Below are 18,341 nucleotides of genomic sequence, written 5' to 3'. Positions count from 1 at the left end.
TTTCGGGACAAACACCGCTCTAGCTCTGTCCCCTTTCACCGCAGACACGAAATGCGATATCGGCGGATGTGGTGGATTGAGATGTATCTAAAGAAAAAAAACATACCTCTGGCTTAAACTGACAGATTTAAACCAGAGGTAATTATGCAAATTACATTTCCAGCGCTTGAAATGAGGTCTGTTTGAATAGATTTAAAGAACAGCTTTGTATGTGTATAAAAACATGGCATGCTAGCACCATCCTGGTGGCGCAGTGAACTAATTCCATAGCTAGACAACAGAAGATTATAGATACGAATCACACTGACGCCGTGTCACAAAAAATAAATGTGTTCACGTGATTAATTCCTAAGGGAATGAATTACCATGTGTCCTATCTGTGCTTGGAGTGTTTTTTTTATGTAAACAAAATAAGCTAGTAGTGTTATTAAAAGTCTTATTGAAACGTTCAATGAAAGTTTTAAGGAAGTTATCAAAAACCTCCGTTCTCAGTGCATTAATAAAACCTCCCAGGAAAACTTTCAAAGAACCAGAGTAAAACATGATCAGAACCTCCCTTCAACCGATAAATAAACATTCCCAGACAGGCATAATTTTCACTTCTGTTCTCAGCACGTTTAAAAAGCTTTCAGTTTAACCGGTCAGGATACGTATGGCTTCGTTCCCAGAACCAATGGGAAACCAAAAACGTATGTTCCCAAAACTTTGAAGGAACAAAATGTGCTAGCTGGGTGGTTACTAGGTCACAATTATCTCTTAAAAGGAGAGATTGTTTAAGGCGCCTGCCCCCCACTAGAAAACATACAGAACACTTCACAACCCACAGAACAGTAAAAAGGCATTTTTTTTTCTCCAAATGTCAAGAATGTTACAATGGTCACACTTGTAAGCTGTTAAGATTCTGCAAAAAATTGTGCTTTAAAAAGTGCCCAATTATTCACTCACCCCCAGTATCTGACATTGAGTTTTTAATTATATGGTAGTTAAGATATCCAATATTGCTGTGGTCAAATAAAGAAAAGTGCAGTTACACCCATTATTAAGGGCTTGTGTCAAACAGAGCGAGCCAAGTGCTAAGCACTGGTCATTTCCATGTTAGGATTTTACATGAAAGAGCATGCTAATCTACATTAATAACATGACCATGGAGGTAATAATGACACACCGGAACACTTCCTATAGGGCAGGGTTAGGCAACAAGATTCATCCGCGGGATGTTTTTTGTAGGAGCGAATGGTCAAATTGACCCACATCTAAGCCCAAAAAGAGATTGTTTAAATTTTGAAAGCAATCATTTCATAATTTCATTGAGACACAATCATACCTAAAAAAAAATATTTGTGGGAATATTTGGGAACAGATTTCCTAAATTTTACAGTCATTTTCTTAAGTTTTCAAACTTTGGGGGGCCAAAGTTGCCAACCCCTGCTATTGGGTAAGACAATATGCTTAAACTATTGAGAAGGACGGTTAAGAGACAGTCAAGCCAAAGGATAGAGATTATCATTGATCATTGTTTACCTAAGGCATATGGTCAAAGATGAATACTTACGCTTTATGCAGCGGTTGGTGCCAGAAGCCACAGCCCATCCAGAGCAGCACTGGTGACCTCCACATACATTAGGCCTGCAGAGAAAGAGAGGGAGAGAAATGGGATATGTAATACTGTATGGGGATATGTAATACTCAGCCTCCAGTATCTATGCTGCAATAGTATATGTGCCAGGGGGCTAGGGTCTGTCCTACCTGGTGAAATTCTTCTGTCTTATTTGGTGGCCTAAGTATGCTCGCTCTAATTCTCCCATCGCTCTCTCTCTCGGAGGACCTGAACCCTAGGACCATCTGGCCTGATGACTCCTGGCTGTTTCCAGCCCACCCTGTTGTGCTGCTGCTCCAGTTTCAACTGTTCTGCCTGCGGCTATGGAACCCTGACCTGTTTACCAGATGGACGTGCTACCTTGTCCCACACCTGCTGTTTTCAACTAACTAACTAACTAACTGAATCCCTCTCTCTCTCTCTCTCTCTCTCTCTCTCTCTCTCTCTCACCTGCGGTCTCGACCTCTGAATGCTTGGCTATGAAAAGCCAACTGAAATGTACTCCTGAGGTGCTGACCTTTTGCACCCTCAACAACCACTGTGAATATTATCTGACCCTGTTGGTCATTTATGAACGTTTCAATATGTTGAAGAACGATATGGCCTTAATGGTCATGTACTCTCATAATCTTCACCCGGCACAGCCAGAAGAGGACTGGACACCCCTCAGAGTCTGGTTCCTCTCTAAGTTCCTGCCTTTCTAGGGAGTTTTTCCTAGCCACAGTGCTTCTACATCTGCATTGCTTGCTGTTTGGGGTTTTAGGTTGGGTTTCTGTGTAAGCACTTTGTGACATCTGCTGATGTAAAAAGGCTTTATAAATACATTTGATTTGATTCGTACGTAATAAATGGACTGGCATGTACAAAGTACAGTACCCCACAATTCATAAGGGGAATAATGTTTTGAGTGTTCATGGTCTCAAACCTTAACATTTCTATCTGAGATTTAATTCTGACCCCATTATAGTCTCATATCCCTTAATGTGGTTGGCCTATTGAAAGAGCACCTTAGAGATTCAGAAATAATTGCATTTTATTCAATAACATTTGCAGGCAAAGCATGAAACTCTATCTGTGAGTGTAGAGCCACACACCCCTCTCTCTCTGTGCTGCATGGAGTCCAGAGGGAAAACAAATAGGCTAGTGGTTATCTGAGCCTGGGAGGGAACAGGAGAAACACATGAAAAGCACCCTTTGCTCACATAAATCTCCAGGAAAATGAAAGATGACAAGTTTCAAACTATAATAACTAGATTCTTTACATATTTTACTCTGCAAGAACAGAGCTGGCCAATTTTAACAGCGAGATGCATGAAAAGGCACCACACCACAAGAGCAACTCCAGGGCAAATTCAAACCACAAACAAGAGTTCTGGCATAAATTGACTTCCCATCTTCTTTCCACGAGATATTAATGGCAATGAGTTGAGTGAATGTATGTATGGCTTATGCAGATACAGTACGATATCTGTTCTGGGTCAGGAGATGACTAGTAAACTGTTAAAGGGTAAACACAGGGTGACAGTAGTACTGTCTGCCTTCTGTCACCACCACCTGGTCAGTCAACTGGGGTGTATTCACTAGGAACCAGATCCAAACGGAAGTAAACGGAATGAAATGGAGAGGGACCTACCAGAATTTGTCTAATAGAAACTCTTGTTTCCGTTGCAAAACTGTTAAGACTAACGATTACATCCGTTTTTTTTTGTGGTTTGAGAGTTCTTTAGATGGATAGATTACTCTCTATGTAGAAAAACACTAGATGGAGACCAATGAATCTTTTGCAGATTTAGGACGTGTTCCTATTGTTAGACATTGCTGATGCCTGACAGATCTTACAATGCCTGGATAGGTATTTTAAGAATCAGTTAACCACATCTGCTATAGCAATTTGTCACTCGATGACACAGTCGATGACGTGCCACGCAACCATTGGTTGTTGCGTCGCTTTGCCTTAGCTGTGAAATGCTAAGGCAAACTGACCATATTCACAACCATGCATCAACTCCTGAACTCTTCTGACAACTAACAAACATCTGACCAATCAGACTAGAGCAAAGTAGTTGGTAGGTAGTTAATCAATTACATTTACAATTGCAAACAGCTGATTCACCATATTTTAACTATATAACAGTGACTAAGAAAACAATAATATCTCCCAGAAATTATGAATATGAACCATACAAAATAGATCAGCAGGTCTGTGGGGAAGTTCATGCCTATAGGGATCATTCCTGCTAGCATCATGAAGAGTACAGTAGCATGGTAAAAGTATTCAAGTTCTACATAACAAAACCTTTCATAAAAGCTCTATAAATATCAATGATGTCATATTTGCACTCATAATGACCCATTTTATGCAGCCAGGTTGAGCAATTTTCCGAGCAAGTTGGAGCAGTCCTGGGTCTTCCTGACAGACTGAGCTCGAGAGGGCATGACAGGTACGCCGTGTGGAACTCCCTATCCCAGAGGGCTAACCAGAAATCAGGGAGTGAGTAAGGAGACAGTGGGAATTCCGAGAGGAAATGTGTCATGCAAGCACACGCTCTCTAACGACAAGCAGATAATTCATTTCAAGCTAATGAAAGAGAAAGAGGTGAAAAATCGTGAATTACACAAGGTTAATTAATGCCTCTGAAGATTTATGGCACCTTTACTGTTACGGTCCCTTAAAGGGGCAGGTATTTCACTCAATAAGGTTGAAATAATACTGTGAAATTGTGAAAATTATGATCATGCCCTTTTAGTGTTTGAGCGATTTGAAAAGATGGTGGGATGGAGTTTTGGCCTGCCTGGCAACATCACTAGGCAGTATAAGTTAATAGACCAATGACAAAGTTTCAAACCTATCTGCCAATAACAACTCGTTTTCAGGTTACATATCCCTCCCATTAGGCTCCTCCAATTAGGTCCCTCACTCAGACCACTCCCAGACAGTCCCATCAAAATTCTTGTTTGAGAAAATGCTTTTTGCTAATAAACTATTTAGCTTATTTTTGACCATTTTAATTGAAACAATCACAGTAAGGTACTTAATTGTTACACAGAAATGATTTGATATTGAGATAAAAACAGCTGCACTGGACCTTTAACCCCTACAAGTCTAAGCCTTTGGAGGGGAGGGTTCTACTAAGCTAACATATTGAATTGTTTTACGATGGTCATACCATGGATCATTTAGCCATTTGATTTTGAATTGTAGGACTCCTGTAGGTATATAAAAAAATGTTTAACAAATGATTTGATCAAATATTATATTGTTTGGCCTTTACTGCTATAGGCCATAGAAAAGCAATGAATAACACATTCATAAATGGAAAAACAGACAAAAATATAATAAGGAATAAGGTTTTGAAGTGTCTGTTCTATATCTAGGAGATATTAGAAAGCTTTTGAAATATAATATATATATATATATATATACACTGCTCAAAAAAATAAAGGGAACACTTAAACAACACAATGTAACTCCAAGTCAATCACACTTCTGTGAAATCAAACTGTCCACTTAGGAAGCAACACTCATTGACAATAAATTTCACATGCTGTTGTGCAAATGGAATAGACAACAGGTGGAAATTATAGGCAATTAGCAAGACATGTTTTCATGTTTTGGTCACTTTTGAATGCTGGCAGTGCTTTCACTCTAGTGGTAGCATGAGACGGAGTCTACAACCCACACAAGTGGCTCAGGTAGTGCAGCTCATCCAGGATGGCACATCAATGCGAGCTGTGGCAAGAAGGTTTGCTGTGTCTGTCCGCGTAGTGTCCAGAGCATGGAGGCGCTACCAGGAGACAGGCCAGTACATCAGGAGACGTGGAGGAGGCCGTAGGAGGGCAACAACCCAGCAGCAGGACCGCTACCTCCGCCTTTGTGCAAGGAGGAGCAGGAGGAGCACTGCCAGAGCCCTGCAAAATTACCTCCAACAGGCCACAAATGTGCATGTGTCTGCTCAAACGGTCAGAAACAGACTCCATGAGGGTGGTATGAAGGGCCGACCTCCACAGGTGGGGGTTGTGCTTACAGCCCAACACCGTGCAGGACGTTTGGCATTTGCCAGAGAACACCAAGATTGGAAAATTCGCCACTGGCGCCCTGTGCTCTTCACAGATGAAAGCAGGTTCACACTGAGCACATGTGACAGAGTCTGAAAACGCCGTGGAGAACGTTCTGCTGCCTGCAACATCCTCCAGCATGACCGGTTTGGCGGTGGGTCAGTCATGGTGTGGGGTGGCATTTCTTTGGGGTGCAGCACAGCCCTCCATGTGCTCGCCAGAGGTAGCCTGGCTGCCATTAGGTACCGAGATGAGATCCTCAGACCCCTTGTGAGACCATATACTGGTGTGGTTGGCCCAGGGTTCCTCCTAATGCAAGACAATGCTAGACCTCATGTGGCTAGAGTGTGTCAGCAGTTCCTGCAAGAGGAAGGCATTGATGCTATGGACTGGCCCGCCCGTTCCCCAGACCTGAATCCAATTGAGCACATCTGGGACATCATGTCTCGCTCCATCCACCAACGCCACGTTGCACCACAGACTTTCCAGGAGTTAGCGGATGCTTTAGTCCAGGTCTGGGAGGAGATCCCTCAGGAGACCATTCGCCACCTCATCAGGAGCATGCCCAGGCATTGTAGGGAGGTCAGGTCATACAGGCACGTGGAGGCCACACACACTACTGAGCCTCATTTGGACTTGTTTTAAGGACATTACATCAAAGTTGGATCAGCCTGTAGTGTGGTTTTCCACTTTAATTTTGAGTGTGACTCCAAATCCAGACCTCCATCGGTGGATAAATTTGATTTCCATTGATAATTTTTGTGTGATTTTGTTGTCAGCACATTCAACTATGTAAAGAAAAAAGTATTTAATAAGAATATTTCATTCATTCAGATCTAGGATGTGTTATTTTAGTGTTCCCTTTATTTTTTGGAGCAGTGTATATAGAAAAAAATGTACACATATTTAACTCCTTTTTTTAGTTGGCACAAAACTACTTTCATTAATTTTTTTAAACGATACCGGGTTACCTTCAGACGAGTCCCATGACTTTTGGGGTCGCAGAACAAAACGGAAAACACCATTTTGTTTGTGAGATTCTCATCTTTCCACAGACGAATTCCGTTAAAGACCGATTTTCTGACAAACAGTGCTGTAGCTCTGACACTTTTCCCCACAGATGGGGCGGCAGGTAGCCAAGTGGTTAGAGCGTTTGGCCAGTAACCAAAAGGTTACTGGATCAAGTCTCCGAGCTGACAAGGTAAAAATCTGTCGTTCAGGGGCAGAATAAGGCTGAACCCACTGTTCCACAGTAGACCATCATTGTAAGTAAGAATTTGTTCTTAACTGACTTGCCTAGTTAAAAAAATATATATTACATTTTTAAAAAAAGTTGCGGAAGGTGACATAGGCGGATGCCGCGGATTGAGACGCAGCCCATACAAAAAACAGATGTCATTCATAAACAGACTGATTTTCATGGGGATTTGTTATTATGTTAATTAGATTGACGCACATGCCCTATTCAATCAAACTAGTAACTAGGTTCCTTTTTTAAAATAATACTTGTTCTGTGCAGTGAGAAAGCATGTTAAAATCCACATGGGTTGGATTATATTTTTATTCACATTGTTTTGTAACATAGGCTTGTTGAGTCCATGAATCCAAATGTGCATTCTTAATGCACAAGAAGTAAGATGTTTCTGGTTACCGTACAAGTTTGATGGAATCTAGCCCATTGTGTTGTGTGGATGTGGGGGCGCCACATGAACTGCTTTCTACAGCAACTCAGCAACAGTAATAAAGACATTGGTGCTGAACACACTGATACACTAGTATCTCTAAATCTCCCTGTGAAAGTCTATGGGAACCATTATATTAGGTTTACTTTTCTGGAACCAAGTGACAAAGCCTACCAGTGCAAGATATTAAAAGGAGAACGGTGGTTGAATTCAGGGCACTCAGACTATCATCCCAGATCTTTCCCTACTCACCTCCTCCTAACCATAACTGTCAGACATTACACAGAGTCTGCTAGGCATTCCTCACCTTATTCAGCAGAGTAAGGTTAGCGAGTACACCTTTCATCCCCCAACATGTGTTTCTCCAATTAGAAGGGATCCTCATACTGTTCATAAAGTGTCCCTCAGAAACTGACCATATAAATAACCTGATTCCCATAGGGTCGTGTGCCATGCATGTGTACCATGCGTTGTCCTATGGAACAAACAGGGTTGGCTGCATGAGGGTTCATTTACTACAAATAATCAGCTTTTAATGGAAACAACTGATGGTTCTGTTTTGAGTAAAAAGAAAGAGAAAGAACTCCAGGTATTTGCAGCACTGAGAAAAAGCCTCCAGGAAAACAGGTGTTTCTAATCACTAAGTGAATTTGCAAATGTGGGCAGAGGGCTTTTGTAGAACCACTACATGGCCATGGGCAGCATGTGTATTCACACAACACACACATACCTAGGAGTAGTCTGAGGACATGGTAACTGTACTGTTTCAAAGTTTTCTTAAGATAAAATGATAGTGCTCTTTCAATAAACTGATCTGCATAAACTGGTGACAAAAATGTGGTTTAACACTTGTCGTTAATGAACAACTTCCTAGTCCAGAGAAACATGTTGTGTTCACTGTTCTGATATGAATAAAGGGTTTAACCTCTACCAATATAGTTCAAGTCCTGCCATGACCCCACATGACAAATTATCATTCCATTCAGAGAAATGTCACTGAGGAATTCAGTGTCAGACTGAATAGAGGAGAGGTCCGACTTTCACTTCAGACACACTGGAGCCATGGGATGGAATTATTTCATTCATTCGTTAGACATTATAGCAATATAGCCAATGTTTACCATCCTGTGTGAGATATAGGGGAAAATAAGAGCAACAAAACATCTGTAGCAGATAGAGGGCACACAACTGCATAGGCTACTGTTGAAAGTCATTCACCCTATAATACAATCATTATTGTGTAGCAGACAAATAGCAAGTGTATCAACTAAGCAAATGTTTCCCTGTAGTAGGCTAGTGTTCATTCATGACACGACACAATAGCAACAACACAAATCACAAACATCAAAGATGATAATAAATAATGTAACCTCACAACCCCGGGAGGAGAAACAGCAGGATTTATGTAAAAAAAAAAAAAAATGTTTAATTTGTAGACAAACTCAAAAGTACTCCTGCGGGCAATACATATTTTTTCAACAAAAAAAAACAAGCGCTGTGTCTTACCCTGCAAGGCGCCTGGTATGCGTTGAGCTGGGTTTGTTGCTCTGTCTGGAACTGATTCGCGGTCTTTGCTGTGATGAGTGATGGGTGCCGAGCTGTGTCGCGGCCCTACGCGCAGCATCTCGTGGGACCGTGGCATCATCCGCCCGGAGGGAAGCTTCCGTACTGGGAGCTGGAACTGGTTTAATTGCCGTCGCGTACCTGTTATCTCGTTGAGATGATGAGCTCACCGGAGCCCGGCGACCGGAGTGCGAGACATTATGAGAGAAGTTGAGCAAGCTTTCTCTGGATGGTATGTCGGGGACAGCGTCCTTAGCTCCCACTGCGGAGTGACCTTGGCTCCTCGCTAGCTCCCGGAGCTGCTCCCACATCTCCTGTCTACCACCTGTTGAGTCCTTCTGGCAGTCACACATTCGTACTAGTGCAACGGTTAGAACCACTAAAACTGCAATCCATAAACGGTCCATATTTGTGTCAAAAATGAAATTGCTGCTACGTGTAGGCTGGTCACTCAAGATTCAGTTGTGTCGATATCCACAAGCAATATCGAGTGGTTGAATGGAGGCGAACAGAAAGTTTCAGCAATACTGTATCTTTTCCCAAGCATGCAAAATGCTTTGATGTCTCTTCATAATGTCCAGGTAAGCATTACGCAGGATGGATTCAAAATCTTAAACCAATTTACAGCTTTCGCATATTCTCCTAAAATTGAAAATGTAAAGCTTACCTATAGGTTACTTACAGAAACAGGTTTATGTCACATACGTTTTAATCCATTTGAGTTCATGTTAAGAGCGCGCGCAGGCAGCAATGGGATTTTCTCTGAAGCCGCAGTCCTACTAGAAGTGAAAGTTCTAGAGTATGAATGGTGCTCCGATGGATATGACCACCTCCTTGAATCTGAAGTCACTGGGAATTTGGGGAGGCTTTTCATGCGTTTTACAAGTAGAAAACTCCCCCTTCGTGGTCTTATTGATGCCTACGCTCAGCCCCCCCAGTCCAAGCCGCCAAGCTACAGTACGAGATCATACACAAACTAACCCTGCGCTCCTCTTTGCTGCGGTTGCATAAACGCACATGTAGCGCACAATGTGGATACTGCAGGATAGTATTAAAAATGCAAATCAAGTAAATGTTAGATTGAGTATGCTAGGTAAGGTCAACTTGTCATATAATATAGTACATTGACAAACGTGATTGAGTAATTAGTAGGCTCGTAATTGAACATTGACATAACAATATGATATTTATGTCACACAACATGGGGGATATGGGAAGTGCACACACGGTTAAAGCTACATTTGAGTTCTTGGGAAACTATAGAAGTTATATAACAAATCCCATTCATCTTCCACTCTCTTCCATGCTGCATCATCAGTTTCCCTGGACTGCCTGGAAACAACACATTTTTTTTCTCCCATAAGATCTTAAACAACCCAAAGAGAGTTGGCTGCCTTATCCCATTCAACCCACAATGATACACTTCAGCCTGGTTCACATTGGCAGTTTGAAGTTACTCAAAACCAATGTTTTTGCATATACAATTCAAATCTGTTCTGCAGTCTGAAAAGCCAAAAAGCACATGGAATCTGATATTTCAAACCACACTTCAAACCAGCTTGATTTGAAGTCAGATACAAACCTGATTCCTGGCCATGCGACTTGTGTCAGAATGGTAAAGTCTTGTTTATTTACCCCCAAGTGGTTTTTAGACTGTTATTTGGCATATTTTGTTGCTTGCTAGCTACTCTGTTGACAGTTTGACATGAACATGACATGGTAGCTAACTAGCTTGCTGATTGGCGAATTAGTGAATGTGCTAGAAAGCGCAACAGCTACCTTGCTAGCTAGTTGACTGCGGTTGCTAGATAAAAATGAACTCATTGTGAAAGTTGGATTATCTTATCCTCTGAGGATTTAAAAAGGTTCTTACACTATGATTTTGAACATTCAAAGCAACTGGGAAACATCCATGGCAGGCATTGTTGTCACCTTAGCCTTTGATGGGAAGCAGGGAGCACCACCACCAATCAGCCTACACCACTGTGCCCTCACCCATCATTACTATGACAACTAGCGTCTGATTGTCAGTAATTGTCAGCAATTGACTGTCTGAACACACAAATCCGATTTGGTCACTTGTAACTTAACTTAACTAACTGTTATGACAGTCAGTACTCCAAAACGGATTTGAAAAACAAAACTGATTTGAGCATTAAGGCCTGCAGTGTGAACAAGCATTAAGAGCTTTATTCAATCTGCATTGCAGAAGTTTAGCTTTACAGCATGATTTAAATTTAAAGGCAATGTTATTGCTTTAGCGACAAAGCTGCCAACCGTAAATGCTGTATGTCGGCTTAATCGGAAATTACCTTAAAATTTCTATCGCAGAATCTGTAACGGTTCAGCACCTGCCCACAATTGTTAAATAAACCATCTGCAACCACCCAAATAAAATAAAATAGTATTTGTCACATGCAAATACAACAGATTCACCTTACCGTGAAATGCTTACTTACAGGCCCTTAACCAACAGTGCAGTTCAAGAAATAGATTTGGGAAAATATTTACTAAATAAAATAAAGTCGAAGTAAAAAGTAACACAGTAGAACAATAATGAGGCTATATACAGGGGGCACCGGTACCGAGTGAATGTGTGGGGGTACAGGTTAGTTGAGGGTGGCCATTTTATTAATTGTTCAGCATTCTTATAGCTTGGGGGTAGAAGCTGTTAAGGAGCCTTTTGGACCTAGACTTGGCGCTCCGGTACCACTTGCCATGCGGTAGCAGAGAACAGTGTATGACTTGAGTGACTGGAGTCTTTGACAAATTTTTGGGCCTTCCTCTGACACCGCCTGGTATATACATTTGAAGTCGGAAGTTTACATGCACTTAGGATGGAGTCATTAAAACTTGTTTTTCAACCACTCCACAAATTTTTTGTTAACAAACTATAGTTTTTGCAAGTCGGTTAGGACATCTACTTTGTGCATGACACAAGTAATTCTTCCAACAATTGTTTACAGACAGATTATTTCACTTATAATTTACTGTATCACAATTTCAGTGGGTCAGAAGTTCATATACACTAAGTTGGCTGTGTCTTTAAACAGCTTGGAAAATTCAAGAAAATTATGTTATGGATTTAGAAACTTCTGATAGGCTAATTGACATAATTTGAATCAATTGGACGTCTACCTGTGGATGTATTTCAAGGCCTACCTTCAAACTCAGTGCCTCTTTGCTTGACATCATGAGAAAATCAAAAGAATTCAGCCAAGACATCAGAAAAACAATTGGAGACCTCCACAAATCTGGTTCATCCTTGGGAGCAATTTCCAAACGCCTGAAGGTACCACATTCATCTGTAAAAACAATAGTACGCAAGTATAAACAGCATGGGACCACACAGCTGCCATACCGCTTAGGAAGGAGACACGTTCTGTCTCCTAGAGATGAACGTACGTTGGCGCGAAAAGTGCAAATCAATCCCAGAACAACAGCAAAGGACCTTGTCAAGATGCTGGAGGAAACAGGTACAAAAGTATCTATATCTACAGTAAAACAAGTTTTATCTACAGTAAAACAACTGTTTGGCCATAATGACCGTTTGGAGGAAAAAGGGGGAGGCTTGCAAGCCGAAGAACACCATCCCAACCGTGAAGCAAGGGGGTGGCAGCATCATGTTGTGGGGGTGCTTTGCTGCAGGGGGGACTGGTGCACTTCACAAAATAGATGGCATCATGAGGTAGGAAAATTATGTGGATATAGTGAAGCAACATCTCAAGACATCAGTCAGGAAGTTAAAGCTTGGTTGTAAATCGGTCTTCCAAATGGACAATGACCCCAAGCCCTGACCTCAATCCTATAGAAGATTTGTGGGCAGAACTGAAAAAGCGTGTGCGAGCAAGGGGGCCTACAAACCTGACTCAGTTACACCAGCTCTGTCAGGAGGAATGGGCCAAAATTCACCCTCTTGTTGTGGGAAGCTTGTGGAAGGCTACCCAAAACGTTTGACCCAAGTTCAACAATTTAAAGGCAACGCTACCAAATACTAATTGAGTGTATGTGTAATGCGATGCTACTGGCGGCAGAGAAGTCAGCCGCAGGAGAGCGGAAACTGATTTACAACGGTTGTGTTTAATAACCATAAACCACCGTCAACAGAATAATAAAATAAATGGGTCAAACAAAACCCGGTAAATACCAGCATACCATGCACAAGCACTACAACAAACAATTACAGACAAGGACATGGGGGGGAACAGAGGGTTAAATAAACAACATGTAATTGATGGAATTGGAACCAGGTGTGATGGAAAATGAAAAGTGGATCGGCGATGGCTAGAAGGTCGGTGACGTCGACCGCCGAACGCCGCCCGAACAAGGAGAGGGACCAACTTCGGCGGAGGTCGTGACAGTATATAAACTTCTGACCCACTGGGAATGTGATGAAATAAATAAAAGCTGAAATAAATTATTATCTTTACTATTATTCTGACATTTCACATTCTTAAAATAAAGTGGGGATCCTAACTGACCTAAGACAGGACATTTTTACTAGGATTAAATGTCAGGAATTGTGAAAAACTGAGTTGAAATGTATTTGGCTAAGATGTATGTAAACTTCTGACTTCAACTGTAGCTACCATGTCCTGGCGATACACAGAAAAAACAGCCAGCTCTATATTATCCGTGTATCGGGTATGAAGGTAAGACCCAGATGCAGACAACGTCGAATTAACAATGGTTTAATAATCCAACAGGGGCAGGCAATAGACAGGTCAAGCCAGGCAGGGGTCAGTAAACCAGAGGTGGGGCAACGGTACCGGACGGCAGGCAGGGTCAGGGTAGGCAGAGGTAAGTAATCCAGAGGTGGGGCAAAGATACAGGTCGGCAGGCAGGCTCAGGCTCAGGGTCAGGGGCAGACAGGGTGGTCAGGCAGGTGGGCTCTGAGTCAGGACAGGCAAGGCTCAAAACCAGGAGGGCGAGAAAAAGAGAGACAGGGAAAAGCAGGATCTGAGATACAAAAACGCTGGTTGACGAACTGGCAACAGACCAACAGAGAACACAGGTATAAATACACAGGGGATAATGGGGAAGATGGGCGACACTTGGAGGGGGGTGGAGACAACCACAAAGACAGGTGAAACAGATCAGTGTGTGACGCCGTTCAGCCACGACTCGGTGAAAGATGAGATATTACAGTTTTTAATGTCCCGTTGGTAGGATAGTCTCAACTGTAGATCATCAAGTTTGTTTTCCAGTGTTTGTTTTCCAGTGATGGCAGGTTGGCCAATAGAACCGATGGTAATGACGATTTACTCACTCGCCTACAAATCCTAACAAGTTATCCCAACCTTCTCCCTCTGTATCTCCGCCTTTTCTTCAAACGAATGACGGGGATTTGGACCTGTTCTCCGGAAAGGAGTATATCCTTCGCGTCGGAATCATTAAAGAAAAAAGTCTTCGTCCAGTTCGAGGTGTGTAATCGCTGTTCTGATGTCCAGAAGCTCTTTTCAGTCATAAGAAACAGTAGCAGCAACTTTATGTACATAATAAGTTACAAACAATGTGAAAAAACAGTTGGTTAGGAGCCTGTAAAACTGCAGTCATCCCGTCCATAGTGAAAATCTGAGGCCCGCATCCGATGTCCTAACCTGCAAATATAGGAAAGGTGCTGTACAGTCAGAGATGGCGGAGTTATTTTTTTAGGCCTTTTTAGATACAGTGGGGCAAAAAAAGTATTTAGTCAGCCACCAATTGTGCAAGTTCTCCCACTTAAAAAGAGAGGCCTGTAATTTTCATCATAGGTACACTTCAACTAATACAGACAAAATGAGAAAAAAATCCAGATAATCACATTGTAGGATTTTTAATGAATTTATTTGCAAATTATGGTGGAAAATAAGTATTTGGTCACCTACAAACAAGCAAGATTTCTGTCTCTCACAGACCTGTAACTTCTTCTTTAAGAGGCTTCTCTGTCCTCCACTCGTTACCTGTATTAATGGCACCTGTTTGAACTGGTTATCAGTATAAAAGACACCTGTCCACAACCTCAAACAGTCACACTACAAACTCCACTATGGCCAAGACCAAAGAGCTGTCAAAGGACACCAGAAACAAAATTGTAGACCTGCACCAGGCTGGGAAGACTGAATCTGCAATAGGTAAGCAGATTGGTTTGAAGAAATCAACTGCTGGGAACAATTATTAGGAAATGGAAGACATACAAGACCACTGATAATCTCCCTCGATCCGGGGCTCCACGCAAGATCTCACTCCGTGGGGTCAAAATGATCACAAGAACGGTGAGCAAAAATCCCTGAACCACACGGGGGGACCTAGTGAATGACCTGCAGAGAGCTGGGACCAAAGTAACAAAGCCTACCATCAGTAACACACTACGCCGCCAGGGACTCAAATCCTGCAGTGCCAGACGTGTCCCCCTGCTTAAGCCAGTACATGTCCAGGCCCTTCTGAAGTTTGCTAGAGAGCATTTGGATGATCCAGAAGAAGATTGGGAGAATGTCATATGGTCAGATGAAACCAAAATATAACTTTATGGTAAAAACTAAACTCGTCATGTTTGGAGGACAAAGAATGCTGAGTTGCATCCAAACTGTGAAGCATGGGGGTGGAAACATCATGCTTTGGGGCTGTTTTTCTGCAAATGGACCAGGACGACTGATCCGTGTAAAGGAAAGAATGAATGGGGCCATGTATCATGAGATTTTGAGTGAAAACCTCCTTCCATCAGCAAGGGCATTGAAGATGAAACGTGGCTGGGTCTTTCAGCATGACAATGATCCCAAACACACCGCCCGGGCAACGAAGGAGTGGCTTTGTAAGAAGCATTTCAAGGTCCTGGAGTGGCCTAGCCAGTCTCCAGATCTCAACACCATAGAAAATCTTTGGAGGGAGTTGAAAGTCCATGTTGCCCAGCAACTGCCCCAAAACATCACTGCTCTAGGGGAGATCTGCATGGAGGAATGGGCCAAAATATCAGCAACAGTGTGTGAAAACCTTGTGAAGACTTACAGAAAACGTTTGACCTCTGTCATTGCCAACAAAGGGTATATAACAAAGTATTGAGATAAACTTTAGTTATTGACCAAATACTTATTTTCCACCATAATTTGCAAATAAATTCATTAGAAATCCTACAATGTGATTTTCTGGATGTTTTCTTCTAATTTTGTCTGTCATAGTTGAAGTGTACCTATGATGAAAATTACAGGCCTCTCTCATCTTTTTAAGTGGGAGAACTTGCACAATTGGTGGCTGACTAAATACTTTTTTGCCCCACTGTAGGCCTATGTTTCTGCTTATAATTTCAACAATTTTGGAAGGCTATTTGTTAGTCAACTTGTCAATAATTAAGCCTACATGCAGCTTCTATTCTGTCACTACTTGTTGCCCTAGAATACTAAACAAACACTTGCTCACCAAAATAATGTAATAAATCGATAGAATTAATGCTTCAATCTAGTTGGCATCGGTAAAGCTTCTCTTTCATCTCTGCTTCTGTTCCGCCATATTTAAATGTAACATTTAAGTAATTTAGCAGACTCTCTTATCCAGAGCAACTTACAGGAAGAATTAGGGTTAAATTCCTTGCTCAAGGGCACATCAACAGATTATTCACCTAGTCGACTCTGGGATTCGAACCCAGTTACTGGCCCAATGCTCTTAACCGCCGTTCCAAAGCAAAAACATCTAGGAACCGGGTAGAAAATGCAACTGGAAAGATTTTTCGTGCTAACTTTCCAAATGACATCAGTTGGACCGGTTATAAGGAAATTAAAATATTTGAAAACTACCCAACATGTTTCTGATAAGATTTCAGTTCGGCTTGGATGCATATTTTATTTAGTTGAAATACTAATCAGCTTTTATAATGCTGATAAATATAGCACCTTTATAGACAGTATGAATTGCACAAAAAGTATACTTTTATGGACTGTTTTATGCATAGTTTTTTCTTTATTCAACCTGCCTGCCACCCTACCGCAGTAACCACGGGGCCTGCGGGTTAGCAACCTGCACATCACTAACACTTAAATAGGCCTACAGTATGTCTCTAATCTCCTGTCTCCACCACGCCAACACCATTACCGTTACACACACCTTACAAAAATGTCAACAGGAGTTGGCTAGTGTGGTCAGCATGCATGGTTTGTCCATTCATTTTCTATCCCACCCATAAGGGAAGTAAGCTTCTCTTTCTTTGGCCAAGTTTCATGGGAATTAATGAACAGAGGTTATCACATGCAGGGAAATCATCATAACTTCACTGTGGAGTTTAAGTGTGTTGGGAGTAGCAAGCCAGCTGTCCTTCCTCTCATGGGCAGACTGGGACCAGAAATCGTTCCTGGCATTTCTAAAACACTGGACGATTTTTTCCCTTGAGGCCCCCACACCGGCCCATTTCTTTCCTCGAGGCCCCCACACAGGCAAAATGTTTCCCGAGGCCCCCATTATTAGACAGATAATGATAATTTGGCGCAAATGCCAGATGGGCTTGTTCATGTTTAGCCCAGTGGGTCTAACTTGTTGTATTTTCTGTGCAAAATGATCATTATCTGTCTAATAATGGGCCCTCAAGAGAAAAAAATGTGCCGGTGTGTTAGAAATGCCAGGGACGATTTCTGGTGCCGTTCCGCCCCTGCTTCCGATGAATAACAGCTGAGAGAGAAGAGCATCGGACCCACCACACTCGCCCTTGCTCTGCTTAGCTGCTCCCCTCCAGAATCCAGCCTGTGTGATGATTTCCAACCCAAACATGTCCGGTGTGTGAGGAGTAGAGAGCAGGGCTGACCAAGGTTGTGTAGTGGAGATGTACTGGAGTTGATTAGCGCTCCTCGTCCTCCTCTTGCCAATGGGAAATCTAATTAGAAGGGAAGCTGCAGTTGTCTTATGACTCTGGGGTCGACTCGATGGTGCTCATTCCGATCCCCTGGTGTGTTGCCCTGGGCATCAGGGGGGTTGACCTGCCTCTGGCCTCTATTGTCTGGGAGGCCCCCGAAGGTTGCTTCTGAAATCAAAGATATAGAACATGTTATATTGTCTATGCCTGAAACACTCCTGGTTAATTGATCACCATCATCTGATAAAGCACTGGTGATACGTGTATTGCTAGGTCTGTAACATAGCCTGAGATTGGTGGTAGAGTGTTGTGTATTAGAGAGTTGATTTGAGTTCAGAGGGGCAGTTAGTAAGGTGTTTCTCTGCTACTTTCTGCTGCTCTGTAGGAATGTGTTGTTCTAGAAGGGATTCTCTCAATTTCTCCACGCTATTTACAGCCCACATGTTGCGTGTGTTTAGGGGATCTTTGGAGTAGCTATCAACGTTATGAAAGCTTGCCTTAGTCTGGCCCAATTTGACACAATTTACAGCATCTGGAGTGACTCAGGAATGAATACCAGGAGGATCTCTCTGGCTGCGACCAAGGTTTTTACACAAAGAGACCTCAGAAAACTCCAGCGTGACAACCAAGC

The 18,341-nt window shown here is 42.3% G+C and overlaps 1 protein-coding gene across 2 annotated transcripts in view; it reads right to left on the bottom strand.

Annotated features, from left to right (window-relative positions):
* The window catches only part of LOC109904043 (latent-transforming growth factor beta-binding protein 2), a 143,011-nt gene extending 133,289 nt beyond the window's left edge, over window positions 1-9,722 (bottom strand). For both annotated transcript variants that reach the window (XM_031788191.1, XM_031788192.1), the window contains exons 1-2: window positions 8,842-9,722; window positions 1,553-1,626 (exon numbers count right to left, since the gene is read on the bottom strand). In XM_031788191.1, the coding sequence (XP_031644051.1) occupies window positions 1,553-1,626; window positions 8,842-9,305 (538 nt within the window). In that variant the 5' untranslated portion in view covers window positions 9,306-9,722. The remainder of the gene's footprint in view (window positions 1-1,552; window positions 1,627-8,841) is intronic.
* Window positions 9,723-18,341: the final 8,619 nt, after the last annotated feature.

Source organism: Oncorhynchus kisutch, linkage group LG14 (assembly GCF_002021735.2).
Source record: "Oncorhynchus kisutch isolate 150728-3 linkage group LG14, Okis_V2, whole genome shotgun sequence".
Taxonomy (NCBI): domain Eukaryota; kingdom Metazoa; phylum Chordata; class Actinopteri; order Salmoniformes; family Salmonidae; genus Oncorhynchus; species Oncorhynchus kisutch.
This window is presented reverse-complemented; position numbering and strand designations above follow the sequence as displayed.